The sequence below is a fragment of the Elephas maximus genome, chromosome 18 (assembly GCF_024166365.1).
Source record: "Elephas maximus indicus isolate mEleMax1 chromosome 18, mEleMax1 primary haplotype, whole genome shotgun sequence".
Taxonomy (NCBI): Eukaryota; Metazoa; Chordata; class Mammalia; order Proboscidea; family Elephantidae; genus Elephas; species Elephas maximus.
The window spans coordinates 84,328,290-84,351,104 of NC_064836.1; the positions used below are offsets into that span (position 1 = coordinate 84,328,290).

At 37.1% G+C, this 22,815-nt stretch overlaps 1 protein-coding gene across 1 annotated transcript in view; it reads left to right on the forward strand.

Annotated features, from left to right (window-relative positions):
- NECTIN3 (nectin cell adhesion molecule 3) overlaps positions 1 to 22,815 on the forward strand; it is a 219,412-nt gene that overhangs the window by 70,787 nt on the left and 125,810 nt on the right. The window contains exons 3-5 of the mRNA XM_049857720.1: positions 992 to 1,288; positions 5,971 to 6,088; positions 9,973 to 10,124. Of these exons, the coding sequence (XP_049713677.1) occupies positions 992 to 1,288; positions 5,971 to 6,088; positions 9,973 to 10,124 (567 nt within the window). The remainder of the gene's footprint in view (positions 1 to 991; positions 1,289 to 5,970; positions 6,089 to 9,972; positions 10,125 to 22,815) is intronic.

The window sequence follows — 22,815 nt, forward strand, 5'->3', positions numbered from 1 at the left end:
CCTGTCACCTCCTGCTGTCTCGTCCTTGCCCCTGAGCTGGTGTGCCCATTTAGGCTGGTTTTGTTTTATGGGCCTGTCTAATCTTTGGATGAGTTGTAAGGGTGGCCGGGGCCCATACCCTTGGGGTTTCTTTAGTCTGTGTCAGATAAGTAAGTCTGGTCGTCTTTTTTTTTGAGTTAGAATTTTGTTCTACATTTTTCTCCAGCTCCGTCCAGGACCCTCTATTGTGATCCCTGTCAGAGCAGTCAGTGGTGGTAGCTGGGCACCATCTAGTTGTGCTGGACTCAGTCTGGTGGAGGCTGTGGTAGTTGTGGTCCATTAGTCCTTTGGACTGATCTTTCCCTTGTGTCTTTGGTTTTCTTCATTCTTGCTCCAGGTGGGGTGAGACTAGTGGAGTCTTAGGTGGCCGCTCACGAGCCTTTGAGACCCCAGTTATTAGTCACCAAAATAGAATGTAGAACATTTCTTTATAAACTATATTATGCCAATTGAGCTGGATGTTCCCCAAAACCAACAAAGGAACATTTTCTTAACATTTTAAGTGTAGGCTCTTTACCGGTAACTTATTTTAAAAAAGTATTTCCTTTAAATGCTTTTGTAGTAAGAAGAGGCATTATATATTAATACTACCTTTTTTTCCCCATTCCACAATAATACCTTTAATCTTATAATGGAAATTATGATCCAATTCACAGAAATGCTTTTTATATTCTAATTTTTGGGGGGAGGGAACTCACCTAGCCCTGTAAAGCGTATCTGTACCAGGGAGAGCCATATCTGAAATGGACCTGTAAAGTTTTGGTCTCTTTTTTTGTCCTAGATCTTGATCATCTCTCGTTCCAAGAATCCAGTTGATGTTGCCCTTACCTCAAAAGTGTGTGTGTGTGTTACATGCAGTTGTCCCTAAGCTTATAAAATATGACTAGTTGTGGCTTGGAAGGATGCAAATACAATTTCTTACATGAAATGTAACTTTTTTTGATTTAAACAGTTGAACCCACTGTGAACCTGATAAAAGGTCCAGATTCTTTAATTGATGGAGGAAATGAAACAGTAGCAGCCGTTTGTATTGCAGCCACGGGTAAACCAGCTGCACACATTGACTGGGAAGGCGATCTTGGTGAAATGGAATCTACTACAACTTCTTTTCCAAACGAAACGGCAACAATTGTCAGCCAGTATAAGCTGTTTCCAACCAGATTTGCTCGAGGAAGACGAATTACTTGTGTTGTAAAACATCCAGCTTTGCAAAAGGATATCCGAGATTCTTTCATATTAGATATTCAATGTAAGTACATAGTGACATTTGCTTTTTAATGTAAGTCATACATTTTATTTTAATTTTCTTCCTTTGATGTGTTTCTTTACCAATGTTTTTAGTTTGAATAATATTCAGATATCCGTACAGCTTTTCCTTGTTGGCCTGTTTTTTTTTTTTTAAATAATTTTATAATTTGTTTGTATTTTCCTGGGAATTTTATTTTTTAATTTTATTGTGCTTTAGGTGAAAGTTTACAGTGCAGATTATAGTTTCTCAGTCAAAAATTTATACACAAGTTGTTTTGTGGCATTTATTGCAATCCCTGCAATGTGTCAGCACTCTCCCCCTTTCCCTTATACCCCGTGCTCCCCACGTCCATTCGTCCAGTTTTCTTGTCCCTTCCTGCCTTCTCGTTTAGCTTTTGGACAGGAGTTGCCCATTTCATCTTGTATATTTGATTGAGCGAAGAAGCACGTTCCTCATGTGTGTTATTGTTTGTTTTATAGGCCTGTCTAATCTTTGGCTGAAAGGTGGACTTCAGGAGTGGCTTCCGTTCTGAGTTAGCAGGGTGTCCGGGGGCCATAGTCTCGGGAATTCTCCCAGTCTCTGTCAGACCAGTAAGTCTGGTCTTTTTTTATGAATTTAAGTTTTGGTCTTTATTTTTCTCCTGCTCTGTCCGGGATCCTCTATTGTGACCCCTGTCAAAGTGGCCTGTGGTGGTAGCCGGTCACCATCTTGTTCTTTGGGGTTCAGGCTGGTGGCGGCTGTGCTTCGTTAGTCCTTTGGACTAACATTTTCCTTGTGTCTTTGGTTTTTTTCATTCTTCTTTCCACCAAATGTGATGGGTCCAATAGATGTATCTTTGACGGCCACTTGTGTTTAAGACCCCAGACACTACTCACCAAAGTAGGATGTAGAACATTTTCTTTATGAACTGTGTTATGCCAGTTGATTTAGTTATCTCCCGAGACCATGGTCCCTAGTCCTCAGTCCCGGTAACTTGGTCGCTCAAGGTATTTGGATGTGTCTATGAAGCTTCTGTGACTTTGCCTTGGTCAAGTTGTGCTGACTTCCCCTATATTGTGTGTTGTCTTTCCCTTCACCAGGGTTAACAGTTGTCTGCTGTCTAGTTAGTGATTCTCTCCCTACCTTTCTCCTCCCTCATAACCATCTAAGATTGTTTTTTTTATGTGTATAAGCCTTTTCTTGGGCTTTTATAATAGTGATGTTATATACTGTTTGTCCTTTTGTGATTAACTTAATTCATGCAGCATAATGCCCTCCAGATTCATCCATGTTGTGAGATGTTTTGTGAATTCATCATTGTTCTTTATTGTTGTGTAGTATTCCATTGTGTGCATGGACTATAACTTATCTGTTCATCTGTTGATGGGCACTTAGGTTGTTCGCACGGGAATTTTAGTTAACCAGAACATTTTTTTATCGGTTCAGTAAAGATGGACAGATGGCTTTAAGCTTGTTCTACAACTTAAAATTATTTAACCTTGTCCTTTTCATACCTTAAAAGGACGCTGGATTTAAATGAGTTGTGAGAATTTTACTCAAAATGTACACTGCTTAGAAGGAAGCATCAGCTTCTCCATTCTGATTAATTTAGCTGTTATTTTCTTTGATGTTATGTATTGTGTTTTCATCAAGAACCTTGTACTTCTCTAGATGCATTTTAATTAGATTGAAATCTGTATTTTTTTAAATATCCTATTCCTGATCTGATCTGATCATATTGTAAAACAATATTTTAAAGGGGTAATTGGAATAATAACAATTATGGTCCGAATTGTACTTACATTTTTTTGTTAAGCAGTTCTCTCCTCTGTGTGTGTGTGTGTGTAATACGTGTGTTTGTACACTTTCATCTTTTATATAAAGTTTCTCAGTATTTGGTACATTTTTTGTTAGTTGTGTAACATTTAAAAATTTTGAGAATAATGAAAGCATTCAGGTTCTGCTATTATTTCCATCCTTGGACAGATCACAAATTTAGGCAGGTTTTTGAAGGAGATGTTCTGTTTGTTGTTTTTGTTGGTTTTTTTCACATAGCGTGCATAGAATTTGAAATTACACATTTATATTACACTTGATGTTGTAGTTTCTAAAGCTAACCTCAAGGCTCTTTTTCAACATTTATAGGGTTAAACTTGAGAAGTTATAGTTATACAATGTTATTACCCAGGGGCGGAGTACCCAATAAGCAAGATAAACAGGGGTTTCCTTGTGCTTACTTAGTGATCTGTAGTGAACAATTTCATATGGATTTCACCACACCACATCATGGTGTACAACCCAGGTGAAGTTGTTCACTACACATTAGTAAGTAAGCACAAGTAAGCCCGTGCTTACCTTGCTTACTGTGTCATCAGCCCCTGTCAAGGATTGTAAATTTGAAAAGAAGCTTTGATTCTGTTGGAAGGTGCTGTGGGGTTGGGAGAGAGACAGATGCCAGCCATACCTAGATGGAGAATCTTTGATGTGGTGAAAAAAAAATGAAATTGTTTGCTATAGATTAGTAAATAAGCCCTTTCTTACCTTGCTTATTAGATAATCCGCCCAGTCATTACCGTTGTATTCTTCAATGCACGTGCCATCTTTTCTCCTTTCTCTGGGGAATTCAATTAAAATATTCTTTTTCCTTTACCTACCTTGCTTTCACGGATTCTTCTTCTTTTTTCTTGCAAAATTCAGATCCCAATTTTAAGTACTATTGATATTTTTCTTTCCCTGTGTCTAAAAATTACTGATTGTTTTAGTCATCTAGTGCTGTTGTAACAGCAATACCACAAGTGGATTGCTGTAAAAAAGAGAAGTTTATTCTCTCACAGTTCAGGAGGTTAGAAGTCTGAATTTATGATGCCAGCTCCTGGGGAAGGCTTTCTCTCTCTCTCTGTTCTGGAGGAAGGTCCTTTTGATGCATCAGTCTTCCCTTGGTCTGGGAGCATCTCAGTGCAGGAACTTCAGGTTCAAAGGATGCGCTCTGTTCCTGTCACTGCTTTCTTGGTGGTATGAAGTCCCTGTGTCTCTCTGCTCACCTCTCTTTTACATCCCAAAAAAGATTGGCTTAAGGCACTATCCAATCTTATAGATCTCATCAATATAATTGCCACTAATCCATCTCATTACATCACAGTGATAGGGTTTACAACATAGGGAAATCAAATCAGATGACAAAATGGTAGACAGTCGTACAATACTGGGAATCATGATCTAGCCGAGTTGACAGATATTTTTGGGGTCACAATTAAATCCATGACACTAATATTTTATTCAATTTGTGTTATTTATAATTGATGGTTATTGATCTTCTTGATTGCATGAATGCAGTCCCAAATGTATAAAACTGTGTCTTCTAAGACTATATGATTATGGCTTAAATTTATTGGCTTGATCCTAAAACGTTCTTAGAATACTCGTGACTGTTTTTCTTTTTTGATTGGGGACCTGTAAAACGTGAACAGATATTACAGAAATGAGATCTTATAACCCAATTTCAATTCTTGCTATTTATAAGAGGTAGGTGTTCCTTTAATTACTAAGGTAGCTTTACCTTAGTAAAAGATTAATTTTCACCACTTTTTTTTGTAATCTTTTCAATAGGTGAGGCTTCCCTGGCAGAGATAAAGACTGACCTGGTCTCTCTGCAGCCTTTCACCTAACCGTGTACTTCTTATCCGGCTTACTGTCTAACTCACAGGAAGATGCAGAGTCCCTGCAACAACCCATTAATTACACTTCCTTGGGAAGCTTTTCATACCCTCCGCCACCCCATCCCTAATCTAAACTAGGCCATTCCTGTTATCTTCTCTCTTGACATCCTGTGCTTTCTCTTTTTGGCTTTTAGGATTGGTTTTAGTGAAATATTTTGAAAATTTCATCTTTCATGTTACCATTAGACTGTAAACTTTATGAACACAGGGCCTATATATATACCAAATACCTAAAATAGTACTTGGCACTTACTTGGAGTGAAAATAAAATCGTGGTTGAATGAATGAGTAGGACTGGATTTTGTAGTTTAAAGGCACAAATTTATACTCTTGTAGATAGGGATAATTTCTCTTTCAACTAGTTATATTACACACATGCTAAAAGACCTTTGGGTACATTGAATGGATAAAAGTTCATTTTTTACTAGGTAATTTACCTCACATGTAGGTATATAACCTTAGAAAGTTTGTGTCACAACTCTGTATACTCACTGAATAGTAATTGTAATATAGGGAACCGAATCTCTATGATTGAGATGGTGCCTCTTAGAGGATATTTCCTTTTAGATGACATACCTTTTTAAAGACAGTTTAATGTGGTGACTTGGTACTACCTGTGGCATAAATGCCATGTTTGAGTTTTGAATTAAGTATTGTAACGGTTGCTTTGTTCATATATCTCTACATGTCATAATAACATGTCATAATAGGTAATAGTATTTTGCCTTTGGTTTAGTTAGAGGTTTATGAATATTCCTACCTCCAGTGTCTAACTAGATCTGCACATGTGTATAGTTGCCTAGTGTTTGGGTATTCATTGACCATTCATTAACTCATTCTTTTAGTAAGCTAACATGTAGTGAGTACTGTGCTCGGTATGTTGAGAGTAAGAAAGAAACAATTCCTATTTTTTCTAACGAGTCTACAATGTTAATGCTTTCTCATCGTATATTGCTTTAAGAATAATTTATCATGTTTGTTTTGTAGATGCTCCTGAAGTTTCAGTAACAGGGTATGACGGGAATTGGTTTGTGGGAAGAAAAGGTGTTAATCTCAAGTGTAATGCTGACGCAAACCCACCACCCTTCAAATCTGTGTGGAGCAGGTAATAATGTTATGGACTTCATCTGCTCAGTGTTTAATGTGATATCTAGATTTTTCCGATTTTGGCTTATTTGAATAAACAATTTTAAAAAGATGATAAGCCATTTTTATAGTTTCCAGGGAATTAAAGGGATTAAAATTTTGTACCTAAATTACTGGGGTTGTTGTTGTTAGGTGCCGTTGAGTCCGTTCTTACTCATAGCGACCAGCATACAACAACAAAACACTGTGTGGTCCTGCACCATCCTCACAATCGTTGTTACGCTTGAGCCCGTTGTTGCAGCCACTGTGTCAGCCCATCTCATTGAGGGTCTTCCTCTCCTTCACTGACCCTCTACTTCACCAAGCACGATGTCTTTCTCCACAGACATCCATCCTAACGATGTGTCCAAAGTATGTGAGATGTAGTCTTGCCATCTTACCTCTAAGGAGCATTTTGATTGTACTTCTTCCCAGACAGATTTGTTCGTTCTCTGGCAGTCCCTGGTACGTTCAGTATTCTTCATCTGCACCACAGTTCAGAGTCATCACTTCTTCTTCAGTTTTCTTTATTATCGTCCAGCTCTCACATGCATAGGAGGCGACTGAAAATGCCATGGTTTGGGTCAGGCACACCTTAATCTTCAAGATAACATCTTTGCTTTTCAAAGTACTGAGGTAATTGGTGATACATGTATACCTCCTATTCACTCTTAGGTATTTTTTTCCAGGAAAAAGTGTTCAGCTTTTGAAAGCTGATGCTTGCAAAAATCTTCATTTCAAAGTCTTCTTAAGAAGACTCTAAAAGGTTTTACTGAGTGCTCCTCTGCTCACTGCACTTGAGATTACAGAATGACTTCATTCCACCTGTTCTCTAGTGTTGATTTGCTTCTCCTGCATTTTCATTACTGTTAGTTTGTATTCATTTGTAATGAAGTCTTTGTCTCCGTCTTAGTTTCTTAGTGCTGCTATAATAGAAATACCATAAGTGCACGGCTTTAACAAACAAAAACTTATTTCGTCAGTTTAGGAGGCTAAAAGTACAAATTCAGGATGCTGGCTTTAGGGTAAGGCTCTCTACCCACGTTAGGGGAAAATCCTCCTCTCAAGGTCTCTAGAGTTTTTCTCAGCATTCGTTATAGATCTCTCTGTGGCATCTGTCTTTCCTGCACTCCGGCTTGCTTGCTTCTGTACCTAATCTGTTCTTTTTTATATCTTTTATATCTCAAAAGTGATTTGTTTAAGACATACCCTACACAGATGTCCTCATTAACGTGTCAGAGAAAACCATATTCCCGAATGGGATTACATCCACAGGGTTAGGGATCAGGATTTACAACACGTATTTTTGAGGGACAGAATTCAGTTCAACACAGTCTTCTTTCTCTGCTATGTGCTTAGATCATTGAAAGCAAAGACCAAATCGTATTTACTTCCCCATCTCAGCACCATCAACAGAGCTGTTGTTAGGTAACATCGAGCTGGTTCCGAATCATAGTGACCCTGTGTACAGCAGGACAAAACTCTGCCCAGTCCTGTGCCATCCCATAATTATTGCTATGTTTGAGCCCATTGTTGCAATCACTGTGTCCAGTCTATCTCATTGAGCGTCTTCCTCTTTTTCAGTGACCCTCTACTTTACCAAGCATGACCATGTCCTTCTCCAGGAACTGGTCTCTCCTGATAAAATGTCCAAAGTGCATGAGATGAAGTCTTGCCATCCTCACTCCTAAGAAGCATTCTGGGTATACTTCTTCCGAGACAGATTTGTTTGTTTTTCCGGCAATCCATGCCATGTTCAGTATTCTTCGCCAGTGCCACAGTACAAAAACATCAGTTCTTCTTGGGTCTTCTTTATTCATTGTCTAGCTTTCGCATGCATATGAGGTGATTGAAAATACCATGGCTTGAGTCAGGCACACCTTAGTTCTCAAAGTGACGCCTTTGCTTTTGAACACTTTAAACAGGTCTTATTGCAGCAGATTTACTCAGTGCAATACTTTGTTTGATTTCTTGGTTGCTGCTTCCATGGCTGTTGGTTGTGAATCCAAGTAAAATGAAATCCTTGAAAACTTCAGTCTTTTCTCCATTTATCATGATGTTTTTTATTCGTCCAGTTGTAAGGATTTTTTCTTCTCTTTATGTTGAAGGCTGTGGTCTTTGATCTTCACCAGTAAGTGTTTCAAGTCCTCTTCACTTTCAGCAAGCAAGGTTGTGTCATCTGCATACCGCAGGTTGTTAATGAATCTTCCCCCAATCCGGATGCCCCGTTCTTCTTCCTATAGTCCAGCTTCTCGGATTATTTGCTCAGCATACAGACTGAATAAGTATGGTGAAAGGATACAACCCTGATGCACACCCTTCCTGACTTTAAATCACACAGCATCCCCTTGTTCTGTTCGAACAACTGCCTCTTGGCCTGTGTGCAGGTTCCACATGAACACAGTTAAGAGTTCTGGAATTCTCATTCTTCGCAGAGCGGGGTATGGCAAATAGTAAGCTCCTGGTAATACGAATGAGTGAGTGAACAAACAAATGAACAATTTTGGAAACCCATATAGCTCAAATTATAACAGTTGAGTATCTGTTTACTTAACTTTTTAACCTGTTAAGACAGCAGGATAAGGTAATTTGTGTGTGCTTTACAAAGAGTTTTGAAATAAAGACCTATTGGTGGGGTTTTTTTTTTTTTTTTTGGTACCTTTAGGTTGGGAAAGTAATTTTTAACATTCTACTTAATTCCATTGTAATGAATGGCTTTAGAATTCTTATGTTGTGTTATTGTTAGTTGCTTTCGAATTAGTTCTGACTCATTATGATCTCATGTGTTATGGGGAGAACTTCTCTATAGGGGTTTCTTGGCTGTAATCTAACAGAAGCATTCCACTAGGATTTTCTTCTGCCATACCACTGAGTGAGTTTGAACTGCCAACTTTTAGGTTAGCAGTCTAGCTCAAACTGTTTGTGCCACTGGGTTTCTTAGAGTTCTTGTAAAGCAAAAAGAAAAAAAGACCCCGTTGCTGTCAAGTCAATTCCGACTCTTAGCAACCACATAGGACAGAGGAGAACTGCCCCTTAGGGTTCCTAAGGTGTGACTGGTAGATTTGAACTGCTGACCTTTTGGTTAACAGCCGAGTTCTTAACCACTGTACCACCAGGGCCCCAGAGTTCTTACAGTGGGATTTTCTTCCTAATATGGTTTATAGTAATATGTGCACCAGATAGGACCTCTTGGCCAAATTGGTACAGGCACCTTTTAAAAAGAGTTATTATTGACATCAAATTGTGCCTTGGTTTCTTGTTATCACAGATGCCCACCTTATAAATGAAATTATTTTATAAGAAGACCTTTCTTGACACTTCAGAAGCCAACAGGCTTAAGGATGGGGCACTTGATAGATTTTTCCATTTTTAAATGATGCTCTATGAACGTGTTACAGAACGTGCTAAAACGTTGTTGTATGTTTAAATGAGATGACTTTTCATTAACAAAAGTATATATATATATATCATGAGTAGGTCCATAGTCCGTGGAGAATTATATGAAATTTGATACTGGGGGTATATCTTCAAATAATAACTTGCTGTTATTTTCCAGTTTTCTGAAAGTAATTCTTTAAAATTGCGTATTTTTTTCTCTTCCCTCCCATTTTAATATGTTGGCCTAGCTATACTTACGTGGATTGATATTTTGAAAGGATGTGCATTCTTAATTCTTTATTAGTTCATCTTTATTAAAATGAAAGAATCCTGACTTCTTATTATATCCTTTCATTTTATATTGTACTGTACCTAAGGGATACTGGTTCTTTTCCTAACATCTCAAAAGTGTAGTGTCTTAATTTAAATAGCTGTTGCGTATATTTTGAAGATATTTAAAATAATTTCAAACTCTTTAAAATCTAGGTTGGATGGACAGTGGCCTGATGGTTTATTGGCTTCAGATAATACTCTTCATTTCGTCCACCCATTGACTTTGAATCATTCCGGTGTTTATGTCTGTAAAGTGACCAATTCCCTGGGTCAAAGAAGTGATCAAAAGATCATCTACATTTCGGGTAGGTTATTACCACCTCACAAAACGAGTTGCTTAAAATACTCCTATTACAACAATTATAATAATAGCACTTTAAGCACTAATTTATACTTGAAAGAAATAGATTTATCAGTGTGAGGTTTTCCAAATAATCTAAAAGGGATATGAAAAAATAATCCTGTCTGAAATATATAAGTAAAGTGGCATGCCTTAAGGAAATACCAAAACATCTACACAACAAGTTCGTATGCATTTTAGTACCTATGCATGTAATTTTTCTGTGAAACAGTATTGAATATTTCTTCCTTGGTAATATGCATTTCTGGTTTAATTTATCTTTATACCAACAGCAGACATTGATTTTCTTGCTTTGGTGGCTACTCTGCACCCAAGTATCTGATAAATAAAATGGGATATATCAACTTTGATGGCCTGCTTGTTAAATGACATTGTCAGTCAGTCAGTATGGAACTATACCATACTGGGTTACTGAGACTTGAGGTAGGAATGCTACTGACAACGTTCTGATGAAACACAGCTTAAGATGCTTCTGGTTGTCGGTCCTTAAGCCAATAAGAACTTAGATTTTTTATGTTCCAGTTTCACTGTGAATGTTTTTGATAATTTAACTGAGTATTAATTTGGAGATACACAAAATATTAGTATCTTTAGAGTAAAAATACATTTTCCTGTATGTGGCTATAAACAGAAAGTGTTATTTATAATTATAGTGCTTATTTATTCAGATTATAAACTATCTTGAGTACCTCTTTACTGACTACTGATAGTCTTCGTGTCTAACAAATGGAGAAATAAGAGAAAAAGGAAGAGAACTGTGAAGAATGCATGTTTGTATGTTAATTATGTAGCAGGTAATTCAGATCCAAAACTAAATAAATTAAGACATCAGAGAAATTTTGTGCTTACTTGAGTATTATGCTCTCAGTCTTTGCATGATGACTCAATCTAAGTTCCCTGTATTATTTTCTCATAGCACTTACCAGTTGGTACTTGTATGACCCTTTATTTACTTACTACCTATCCTCACAATTAAGTGATTGACGTTTGCTTTATTCACCATTGTATTAGCCAGCCATTAACATAATGTCTGATACTTGGTAGGTGCTTAAATACTGTTTTTTATGAATCTTACAAGAAGTTCAGACTTACATACATTCCCAGCTCTTTCTACCAGTAGCAGTTGTGGAAATCTGAGCAAGATTAAATCTTAGTAAGTAAAATTAGTCTCTTTTTAATTAGAGGATTTTTATTTAAAAAAAGAATTGAAATGCCACAGGAAATGCATATTTACAGTGTAGTTATTTCAGGACTGTTTACTTTTTGTGTTGTACAATTTGGGGTGGGGTATTAACTCGTAAATTTTAAGTTCAAATGTGTTATAATCAAGTAATCATTTAAAAATTTGGTTCGGTTTGGGGACTCATGTATTTGTTCCATTGATGATATTCTAAATTTATTATTTTTTTGGCATACCCGGGTCACTTCCTAGTGCTCCTGTTTTGTGTGTCCAACTGCCTGTTAATGATTGTTAACTCTATTTTTAAGTTTAATAAGCATTTACAGCTTCACATGTCCAAAACCAAGTTCCTGATCATCCTCCTGGCCTTGCCACCAAACCTGTTCCTCCAGCAGTCTTCTTCCTCGCAGTTATGGTAGCTGCGTCTTTTCATTTGCACTGGGTACAACCCTCGATGATTATCTTTGATTTCAATTTTTCTGTCATACTGCATCCAATCCAACAAATCCTGTCAGCTCTGCCATTATGTTACATGCAGAATCTTACCAATTCTACATGTCTTCTACTGCTACTTTTCTGTTCCAAGCCATCAACAACTCTTTCTCTGCACTGTTATAGCAGCCATTTCATTAATTTCTCTACTTTCAATCACTTATCAGATAGCAATCAGAGTGATCCTTTTAAAAGATACGTCAGCTTGTGTCACTCCTCTCCACAAATCCTTTCATGGCCTCCCATTTTACTCACAATGAAAACCAAGTCTTTATAGTAACTTACAAGGGTTTATACATGATCTGATCCCAGATTATTTCTCTGAACTCATTTCTTATTATATCCCTTGCCCACTGTGCTTCACCAACAGGGCCGTCCCTGCTGTTCTTTGGACAGGACAGTCACATTCCTACCTTAGAGTTTTAACCTTTTCTGTTTCCATTGCTGGAGTCTTTTCCCGCCAGATATCCTCATAGCTCTTTCCCTCACTTCCTTTAGGTCTTTGCTCAAATGTTACCTATTTCATTGAGGTCTTCAAAATCAAGTTTCAAGTAAATAAATAAGAATTAATTATCTCTAAGTAGTTCAGAAGAAAGTAGCATCACACGAGATTACTTTCTTCAAATAGTCTTCAAAAATCAGACATTACCTTTCTGTCCAGTCTTAAACACATCACACGACACCAAATTCATTAGTTCCTAAGAAGTTGTTGGAGTATGTCACATTTTGTAGGTATGATGCTGTCTTTCTAAAATGACTAGAAAAACCTGCTAGAATTTTTTTTTTTTTTAGAATAAAAGGCCATAATTCACACAAGTAAAAGGTCATTTAATCTTTTTTTGTTGTAACATTATATATACCCTTTTTCTTCATTCTCCTTTTTTCCAGGTGGGTTGAGATCCATTGATACATCTGAAGGGAAAAGGGTAACAGTACATAGCAAATTTTTTGCCTTAATATTAAAGTTTAATTTTTTTAAGAAAGATTTTTAAAAAATGTTTGTAAAAGGCATGGATGTTATGCCCAGAGACTAAAAGTTCTTAGAACACGATAGAATCAGCAACTCTGTTTAATGTAAATGGCTTTTAATTTTATTCCACTTTTCCCACATTGTTAAACATAAGATTTTGGACAGGAGATCATTGACTGAAGATTGCAATATTCAACTTAAGTGATTAAATTGCACTTTAGTACAGTATCACTCTCAGAGGGTACAGTGGCTCTTTGTCCCAATATTAACTGACTGCTAGAAATTACGTTTTTCTAGTTTGCCTTTGGTATATATCTTTTCTATAACCGATACCTGTCAATTCTCTTTGAAAATAGAGAAGCATATGTATATATATCAAACAAGTTCCCTCAGTCCAAGAACTCAAAACTAAGTTCCTTTGGAAAACTTGAATTTCAGATAATAGAGAATTAAGATCGAGACATAATATTAAACTTAAGAGTCCTCACTTAACAGTCTTTGAACTTGTAAAATGCATAGATTTTATGTATTTAAAAATTCCACATAAAATCTAAAAGAGAAAGAAGTCTATTAATGTATTTACTTTTGTTTTTTCAATTCTCATTGTGCTTTAAGTGAAAGTTTACAAGTCAGTCTCTCATTCAAAAATTTATACACACCTTGCCATATACTGCTAATCGTTCTCCCCGTAATGAGACAGCACACTCCTTCCCTGCACTCTCTCTTTCCGTGTCCATTTGGCCAGATTCCGACCTCCTCCACCCTCCCATCTCCCCTCCAGACAGGAGATGCCAACATAGTCTTATCTGTCTACTTGATCAAAGAAGCTCACTCTTCACCAGTATAATTTTCTATCCCATGATCCGGTCCAATCCCTGTCTGAAGAGTTGGCTTTGGGAATGGTTCCTGTCTTGGGCTAACAGAAGGTCTGGGAACCATGACCGCCTGGGTCCTGCTGGTCTCATTCAGACCATTAAGTCTGGTCTTTCTACGAGAATTTGGGGTCTACATCCTACTGCTGTCCTGCTCCCTCATGGGTTCTCTGTTGTATTCCCTCTCAGATCAGTCATCGGTTGTAGCCGGGCACCATCTAGTTCTTCTGGTCTCAGGCTGATGTAGTCTCTGGTTTATGTGGCCCTTTCTGTCTCTTGGGCTCATAATTACCTTGCGTCTTTGGTGTTCTTCATTCTCCATTGCTCCAGGTGGGTTGAGACTCACTGATGCATCTTAGATGGCCGCTTGCTAGCTTTTAAGACCCCAGGTGCCACTCTCCAAAGCGGGATGCAGAATGTTATCTTAGTAGATTTTATTCTGCCGGTTGACATAGATGTCCCCAGTAATCATGATCCCCAACCCCCAGCTGCTGCTACACTGGCCTTCGAAGCGTTCAGTTTATTCAGGAAACTTCTTTGCTTTTGGTTTAGTCCAGTTGTGCTGACCTCTCCTGTATTGTGTGTTGCCTTTCCCTTCACCTAAAATAGTTCTCATCTACTATCTAATTAGTGAAAACCCGTCTCCCTTCCTCACTCCCTACCTCCCCCCTCTCATAACCATCAAAGAATGTTTTCTTCTGTGTTTAAACTATTTCTTAGTTCTTGTAATAGTGGTTTCATACGGTATTTCTCCTTTTGGAACTAATTTCACTCACCATAATACCTTCTAGATTCTTCAGTGTTGTGAGATATTTTGCAGATTCATCATTGTTCTTTATCGTTGCGTAGTATTCTATTGTGTGAATATACCATAATTTATTTATCCATTCATCCGTTGATGGGTACTTTGGTTGCTTCCATCTTTTTTGCTATTGTAAACAGTCCTGCGGTGAACATGGGTGTGCATATATCTGTTCATGTAAAGGCCCTTATTTCTCTAGGATATATTCCAAAGGCTGGAATTGCTGGATTGTATGGTAGTTCTTTTTCTAGCTTTTTGAGGAAGCACCAAATCGAATTCCAAAGTGGTTGTACCATTTTACATTCCCACCAGTGCTGTGTAAGTGTTCCAGTCTCTCCACAAGCTCTCTAACATTTATTATTTTGTGTTCCTTGGATCAATGCCACCCTTGTTGGAGTGAGATGGAATCTCATTGTAGTTTTGATTTGCATTTCTCTAACAGCTAATGATCGTGAGCATTTCCTCATGTATCTGTTAGCCACCTGAATGTCTTTAGTGAAGTGCCTGTTCATGTCTTTTGCTCATTTTTTAATTGGGTTATTTGTCTTTTTGTAGTTGAGTTTTTGGAGTATCATGTATACTTTAGAGATCAGGCGCTGATCGGAAATGTCATAGCTAAAAACTTTTTCCCAGTCTATAAGTAATCCTTTTACTCTTTTGGTGAAGTCTTTGGATGAGCATAGGTGTTTGATTTTTTAGGAGCTCCCAGTTAACTAGTTTCTCTTCTGCATTGTTAGTAATGCTTTTGTACACTGTTTATGCCATGTAGTAGGGCTCCTAACATTGTCCCTGTTTTTTCATCCAGGATCTTTATCATTTTAGATTTTATATTTAGGTCTTTGATCCATTTTGAGGTCGATTTTGTGCACAGTGTGAGGTATGGGTCTTGTTTTATTTTTTTGCAGATGGATATCCAGTTATACCAGCACCATTTGTTAACAAGACTGTCTTTTCCCCATTTAACTGACTTTGGGCCTTTGTTAAATATCAGCTGCTCATATGTGGATGGATTTACGTCTGGATTCTCAACTCTGTTCCATTGGTCTATGTATCCGTTGTTGTACCAGTACCAGGTTGTTTTAACTACTGTGGTGGTATAATAAGTTCTAAAATCAGGTAGAGTAAGGCCTCCCATTTTGTTCTTCTTTTTCAGTAATGCTGTACTTACCTGGGGCTTCTTTCCCTTCCATATGAGGTTGGTGATTTGTTTCTCCATCTCATTAAAAAATGTTGTTGGAATTTGGGTCGGAATTGTATTGTATCTATAGATTGCTTTTGGTAGAATAGACATTTTTACAATGTTAAGTCTTCCTATCTGTGAGCAAGGTATGTATTTCCACTTACGTAGGTCTTTTTTGGTTTCTTGCAGTAGTGTCTTTTAGTTTTCTTTGTATAAGTATTTTACATCTCTGGTAAGATTTATTTGTGAGTATTTTATCTTCTTGGAGGCTACTGTAAATAGTAATATTTGGTGATTTTGTCTTTGATGTTCTTTTTATTGGTTTAGAGGGATCCAACTGATTTTTCTGTGTTTATCTTGTATCCTAGTACTCTCCTGAACTCTTCTATTGGTTTCAGTAGTTTCCTCGAGGATTCTTTAAGGTTTTCTGTGTATAAGATCAGGCCACCTGTAAATAGAGATACTTTTACTTCTTCCTTACCAATCTGGATGCCCTTTATTTCTTTATCTAGCCTATTTGCTCTGGCTAGGACCTCTAGCACAATGTTGAATAAGAGCGGTGATAAAGGGCATCCTTGTCTGGTTCCCATTCTCAAGGGGAATGCTTTCAGGCTCTCTCCATTTAGGGTGATATTGGCTGTTGGCTCTGTATAAATGCCCTTTATTATGTTGAGGAGTTTTCCTTCTGTTCCTCTTTTGCTGAGAGTTTTTATCATGAATGGGTGTTGAACTTTGTCAGATGCCTCTTCTGCATCAGTTGATAAAATCATGTGATTCTTGTCTTTTGTTTTATTTATGTGATGGATTACATTAATTGTTTTTCTGATGTTGACCCATCCCTGCATACCTAGTATGAATCCCAGTTGGAAATGGTAAATTATTTTTTTGATATGTTGTTGAATTCTATTGGCCAGAATTTTGTTGAGGATTTTTGCATCTAAGTTCATGAGGGATATAAGTTTGTAATTTTCTTTTTTTGTGGTGTTTTCACATGGTTTTGGAATCACGGATATGCTGGCTTCATAGACTGAGTTTGGGAGTATTCCATCCTTTTCTGTGCTTTGAAATACCTTTAGTATTGGTGGTATTAACCTCTCTGAAAATTTGGTAGAACTCTGCAGTGAAGTCGTCAGGGCCAGGGTTTTTTTCATTGAAGAGTTTTTTGATTACCTTTTCAGTCTCTTGTTATAGGTCTTTTTAGTTGTTCTAGTTCTGTTTGTGTTAGTTTAGGTAGTTAGTGTGTTTCTAGGAATTCATCCATTTCTTCTAGTTTTTCAAATTTGTTAGAGTACAATTTTTTGTAGTAATCTGATCTGATTCTTTTATTTTCAGTTGAGTCTGTTATAATATCACCCATCTCATCTCTTATTCAGGTTAGTTGCTTCCTCTCCTGTTTTTCTTTTGTCAATTTGGCCAATGGTTTATTAATTTTGTTAATTTTTTCAAAGAACCAGCTTTTGGTCTTGTTAATTCTTTGAATTTTTTTTCTGTTTTTTATTTCATTTATTTAATTCTGCTCTAATTTTTATTATTTGCTTTCTTTGGTGCCTGAGGGTTTCTTTTATTGCTCTTTTTCTATTTATTCAAGTTGTAGGGATAATTCTCTGATTTTGGCCCGATTTTATTTTTGTTCATGTGTATTTATTGTTGTAAATTGATCTCTGAGTACTGCTTTCGCTATGTCCCAAAGGTTCTGATAGCAATTGTTTTCATTCTCATTGGATTCTATGAATTTTTTAATTCCATCCTTAATGTCTTCTGTAACCCAGTTGTTTTTGAGCAGGGTATTGTTCAGTTTCCAAGTGTTTGATTTCTTTTCCCTGCTTTTTCTGTTACTGATTTCTACTTTTATAGCCTTATGGTCAGAGAAGATTCTTTGTAATATTTCAGTGGTTTGGATTCTGCCAAGGCTTGCTTTATGACCTAATATGTGGTCTATTCTGGAGAATGTTCCATGTGCACTAGAAAAGAAAGTATATTTGTCTGCTGTTGGGTGGAGTGTTCTGTATATGTCCAGGAGTTCAGGTTGGTTGATTGTGGCATTTAGATCTTCGGTGTCCTTATTGAGCTTCTTTCTGGATGTCATGTCCTTCACTGAAAGCGGTGTGTTGAAGTCTCCTGTAATTGTGGAGCTGTCTCTCTCACTTTTCAGTAGTGTTAGAGTTTGTTTTATTTATCTTGCAGCCCTGTCATTGGGTGCATAAATATTTAATATGGTTTTATCCTCCTGGTATATTGTCCCTTTAATCATTATATAGTATCCTTCCTTATCCTTTGTGGTGGATTTAACTTTGAAGTCTATTTTGTCAGAAATGAATATTGCCACTCCTGCTCTTTTTTGATTGTTTGCTTGATACATTTTTTTCCATCCTTTGAGTTTTTGTTTGTTTGTTTCTCTAAGTCTAAGGTGTGCCTCTTATAGGTAGTGTATAGATGGATCTTGTTTTTTAATCCATTCTGCCACTCTCTCTTTATTGGTTCATTTAGTCCATTTACATTCAGCATAATTATGGATAGGTATGAGCTTTTTTTTATGAGCTTGGTACTGTTATTTTGATTTCCCTTTTTGTGTGTTGTTGACAGTTTCTTTCTCCCACTTAATTTTTTTGCCGAGTAGTTTATATATTGTCTTTTCCTCCTATTCGTTGTTGTTGATTTTATTTTTGCTGAGTATTTTTTTCTTTTCTTTTTATTTTGATGAGTAGGATAGTTAGTCTCCTTTGTGGTTACCTTAATATTTACCCGTTTTTCTCAGTTTCAACCTGACTTTTATTTCTTTATATTGCTTTTTCTTCCTCTCCATATGAAAGACCTATGACTACATTTCTTAGTCCCTCTTTCTTGTTTTAATGATGTCTTCTTTTACATAATAACATTGCTGTTTCCTTGTTGTGAGCTTTTTTTTTTTTTTAATCTTGATTTATTTTTGTGATTTCCCTCTCTTGGTTGACCTCTGATTGCTGTGTCCAGTGTTCTGTCTTGGTTTGATACCTGATATTATTTATTTTCTAATCAACCACCTCCTTTAGTATTTCTTGTAGTTTTGGTTTGGTTTTCACAACTTCCGTTTATCTCGAAATGTCCGAATTTCACCTTCATATTTGAGAGTTTTTCATATTTGAGAGACAGTTTTGCTGGACATATGGATCTTGGCTGGCAGTTTTTTTTTTTCCTTCAATGCTTTATATAAGCCTTTCTATTGCCTTCTTGCCTTTATGGTTTGTGCTGAGTAGTCCAAGCTTATTCTTATTGACGTTCCTTTGTAGGTGACTTTTTGTTTATCCCTAGCTGCTCTTAAAATTCCCTCTTTATCTTTGGTTTTGACAAGTTTGATTATAATACGTCTTGGTGACTTCCTTTTAAAATCCACCTCATGTGGTGTTTGATTAGCATCTTGGATAGATATCTTCTCATCTTTCTCAATATCAGGGAAACTTTCTGTCAACAAATCTTCAGCAATTCTCTCTGTATTTTCTGTTATCCCTCCCTGTTGTGATACTGCAGTCACCCACAGGTCATTTCTCTTGATAGAGTCCCACATGATTCTTCAGATTTCTTCATTTTTTAAAATTCTTTTATCTAATTTTTCTTCAAATATATTGATGCAAGTGCTTTATCTTCACGCTCACCAGTTCTGCATTCCACTTGCTGAATTCTGGTCCTCTGACTTTCTATTGAGTTGCCTAATTCTGTAACTTTATTGTTAATCTTCTGAATTTCTGATTGCTGTCTCTCTATGGATTCTTTCAGCTTATTAAATTTTTGATTATGTTCTTGAATAACCACTTTAATTTCTTCAACTCTTTCATCTGTGTGTTCCTTGGCTTGTTCTATGCATTTCCTGATCTACTTCCTGATGTCTTAAGATGCTGTGTTTTGACAGCTCGTCGAAGCGATCGTGGACTATTTTTGATTTGATTTGATATTGACTTTTGTCTCCGAGCCATCTGTAAGTTATTATATTAGTTTATTTTATCTTTGTTTACTGTATCCTAGCTTCTTGCTTTTTTTTTTTTTTTGGTAAGCCCAAATGGTTTGCTTTAGTGAGCTAGCTTGATTATTTTCGAAGCTCTGCCATCCTGTTCCCAGATGGTTAGAGCTGTTATCAGGTATATCAGTCTAGGAGTCCATTCACTTTTCTTGTATGGATTCAGCCCAGGTGTCCAGGTAGCTGGTCATCAAGTGTGTGGTGCAGGCTCTGTCCTACAGTCTTAGAGGGGCAGGGGTGATCCATGTAGGTACTGGGGGTCATGCTCTGAGCAAGGCAGGGGGCTGAGAATCGTTCCCCATGTGACTCTGAGGAAAGCGTGTCCCTGTTCTGTGGAGTGTACAGGTGGGTGGGTTCTGCTGATGCACCATAGGCATCAGTTTGTTTGTAAGGACTGGGAGGTACCAGTCATTCTTGGACCCCAGTCTTTTGTGACTGGGTGACCTGAGTGGAGCCAGCAGTCCTTAGGCCCCTGATGTGGGTAGGTGAGTACCCTGTTTAATAGGCAAGGTGGTGTCAATCATCAAACACCTACCTCTCCACTGCACAGCTGAAACAGTTGCAGTTTGTCAACAAGAGCCTAGTCTCCTGTAATAGGTGCAGATATGTCCACACATTGGGGAAAGGTTTTCAAAGTCCATGTACCGTGTATGCCTGGATAGGAACCACTTCTGTCCAGAGTTCCCTAGGTCAGTGGAACTGGGAAATTATCTTTTCCCCCTGTTGTGAATTTATTCCTTCTCCAAGGCTGGGAGAGTGGCTACAGGTACTCAGAAGGGCTTATCTGAGCCCAAGGGAAATCATCAGCCTCTGATGCCAGCTTTGGTTTGGGAAGCATGGTAAAATATATGCAGGTACTTATTAGCTTTTGTCAAGAGCACCGTTATTCTCTGGTTCCGGAGGTGTGAGTAGGATGTGAGGCTTTCTGCTTCTCCGTGAGGAAACCGCGGTTGAGCGCTACTACCAGCCCGTCGCAGCTGCTCCTGGGAGTGGTTCCTGAGGGCTCCCTGCAATTCAGTTCCGGCAACTCCTCTGCACATCTGAACCGTCTCACTCTCCCCTTGCTGCTCAGTCCGTTTTCTAACTTTGCCTTTGATGTTCAGGGCTCCCAGGCTGTCATAAATATAATCATTTCACTTGTATTTTGGGGCAGGAAGCATCTGGCTATTCCTCCATCTTGGCCCTGCCTCTAATCCATTTAATTTTTTTAGCACCATAATTATTAGGTTAAAATATACCTTATAGCTATAGGGGCCTTACTGGAGTATTTGGTTTTCCTGTTTGGCAGAACTCATCAGTTAGAAAAAGAAACTTAAGCAGTTCTTGATTTAGGTGAAGAGAACCCAGAATTTACTAGTTTATTACATCCATTATATGTGTCTTTATCACACATTTAGCAAAGAATATAAAAAGTAATGTCTGACTAGAAAATGATTGCTGTTGGGAAGGATTTTAAATCATGATAATTACCTAAATAAGTAGCTGTTGTTGATTATAAAATAGTCCTCTCGCATCCTTTCATGAATTATGACTCTTGTTATAATTATCTTCGAGCAGGGTAAGAATAGAAAACATGAATAAATGTCACACATACATTGTCAGAAGTCCATTTCTCAAAATACAAAAAAAGTACAGTATAACTTGTGAGGAAACCCTGGTGGCATAGTGGCTAAGTGCTACAGCTGCTGACCAAAGGGTCGGCAGTTCGAATCCACCAGGCGCTTCTTGGAAACTCTATGGGGCAGTTCTGCTCTGTCTTATAGGGTCGCTATGAGTCGAAATCAACTCAACGGCACTGGGTTGGGTTATAACTTGTGAAAGTCAGAAAACTCAAAATATTTTCCACCAATAGAGAGCAATAGAAAAGTGGTAAAACTGTGCCCTATCAAAAGTGGAAAACTTTTGAGACCTGGAAAAACAAAGCAGTCTTGTTGAGGTCCAGCTCTCACAGGTTTCACTGTGTTAGTAATAGCCCCTGTTTTATGGAATGGTGTTAATAGTGAGATTATGCTATTTTTAACACTGGTTGAGAAAGGGAATAGTGAGTCAGTTGAAAAATTACTAGAACCAATGACAAAATTAAATAACTAGGTTTTAAATTTTGGGGGTTAAGATTACTTTTTTTAGTTAGGTTTTCTGAAAACTTCAGTTAAATCTGAGTGAAATGGACAGTAGACATCCATTTGTGTTCACAGAAAGGACTTTGCTAATAGATGTAAGAATTGTGAGTGATTTTTTTTTTTTCCCTAAAGGATACTTGATAAAAATGTTTACTTGTATATCATACTCATTGAGAGCTCAGTTGTTAGCATTTCTTCAAGATCTTCCAAAAACTTTTAAAATCCTAAAAGCACAAAAATATGTGAATTATAAATATTTACTTAGGTGATGTGTGTTTTTATCTGGCCAGTCCATGCTGATGCCAGTTTATTGCATTATTTTTTCTTTCAGTGTCATTGTTAAGATGACCTTTAATTGTTAAACGTTTGACTTTTCCATTACTTCTCTCTCACAAAGCACATGAGTTGTCTTGCAGTGATTTAATTTTTAGTCTGTTTCTTAACACCCTAAGTTAGAGTATATGAAGCTTTACTAAGTTTATTCTAGAAATGATCCTACAACTGCACAATTATTTTCCTCAGATTGAATTTATTCAGCCTGTGAATGCCTTTTCACAAATTAAAGCTCATTTCTTTGATTTATTTACATGTACTCTGATAATTAATATTCAGTTCAAGGTGCTTGACAGAATTGCCTGTTATGTCAGTTTAAACGTATAGGAAATTAGTCATACTGTACTTGTTAAATTTTATACTGTACTTGCTAAATTTTTTACCACATTCTATACATATGGCATTCCGTGATGAAACCTGTTTAAGTAAGTATTTTTTTTAGCTTGTAATATTAGAGTAACTTACCCCATGTAGATTTAGTATTTTTCTAACAATCATTTTTTTTTTTTAAAAGCTCTGTCAGTACCACTCATTTAAAAAATGATTATAGGAGATTGCCATTTAGGTCACCTATTTTTACCTATGAAGAAATTCACGATTTTTTAACTCATCCTTTGTTCAGACTCTACAGTTTTGTGTTACATGATCTAAAAATACCACTTACTTGGTAATTAACCAATCTTTAATTTTTATTATTT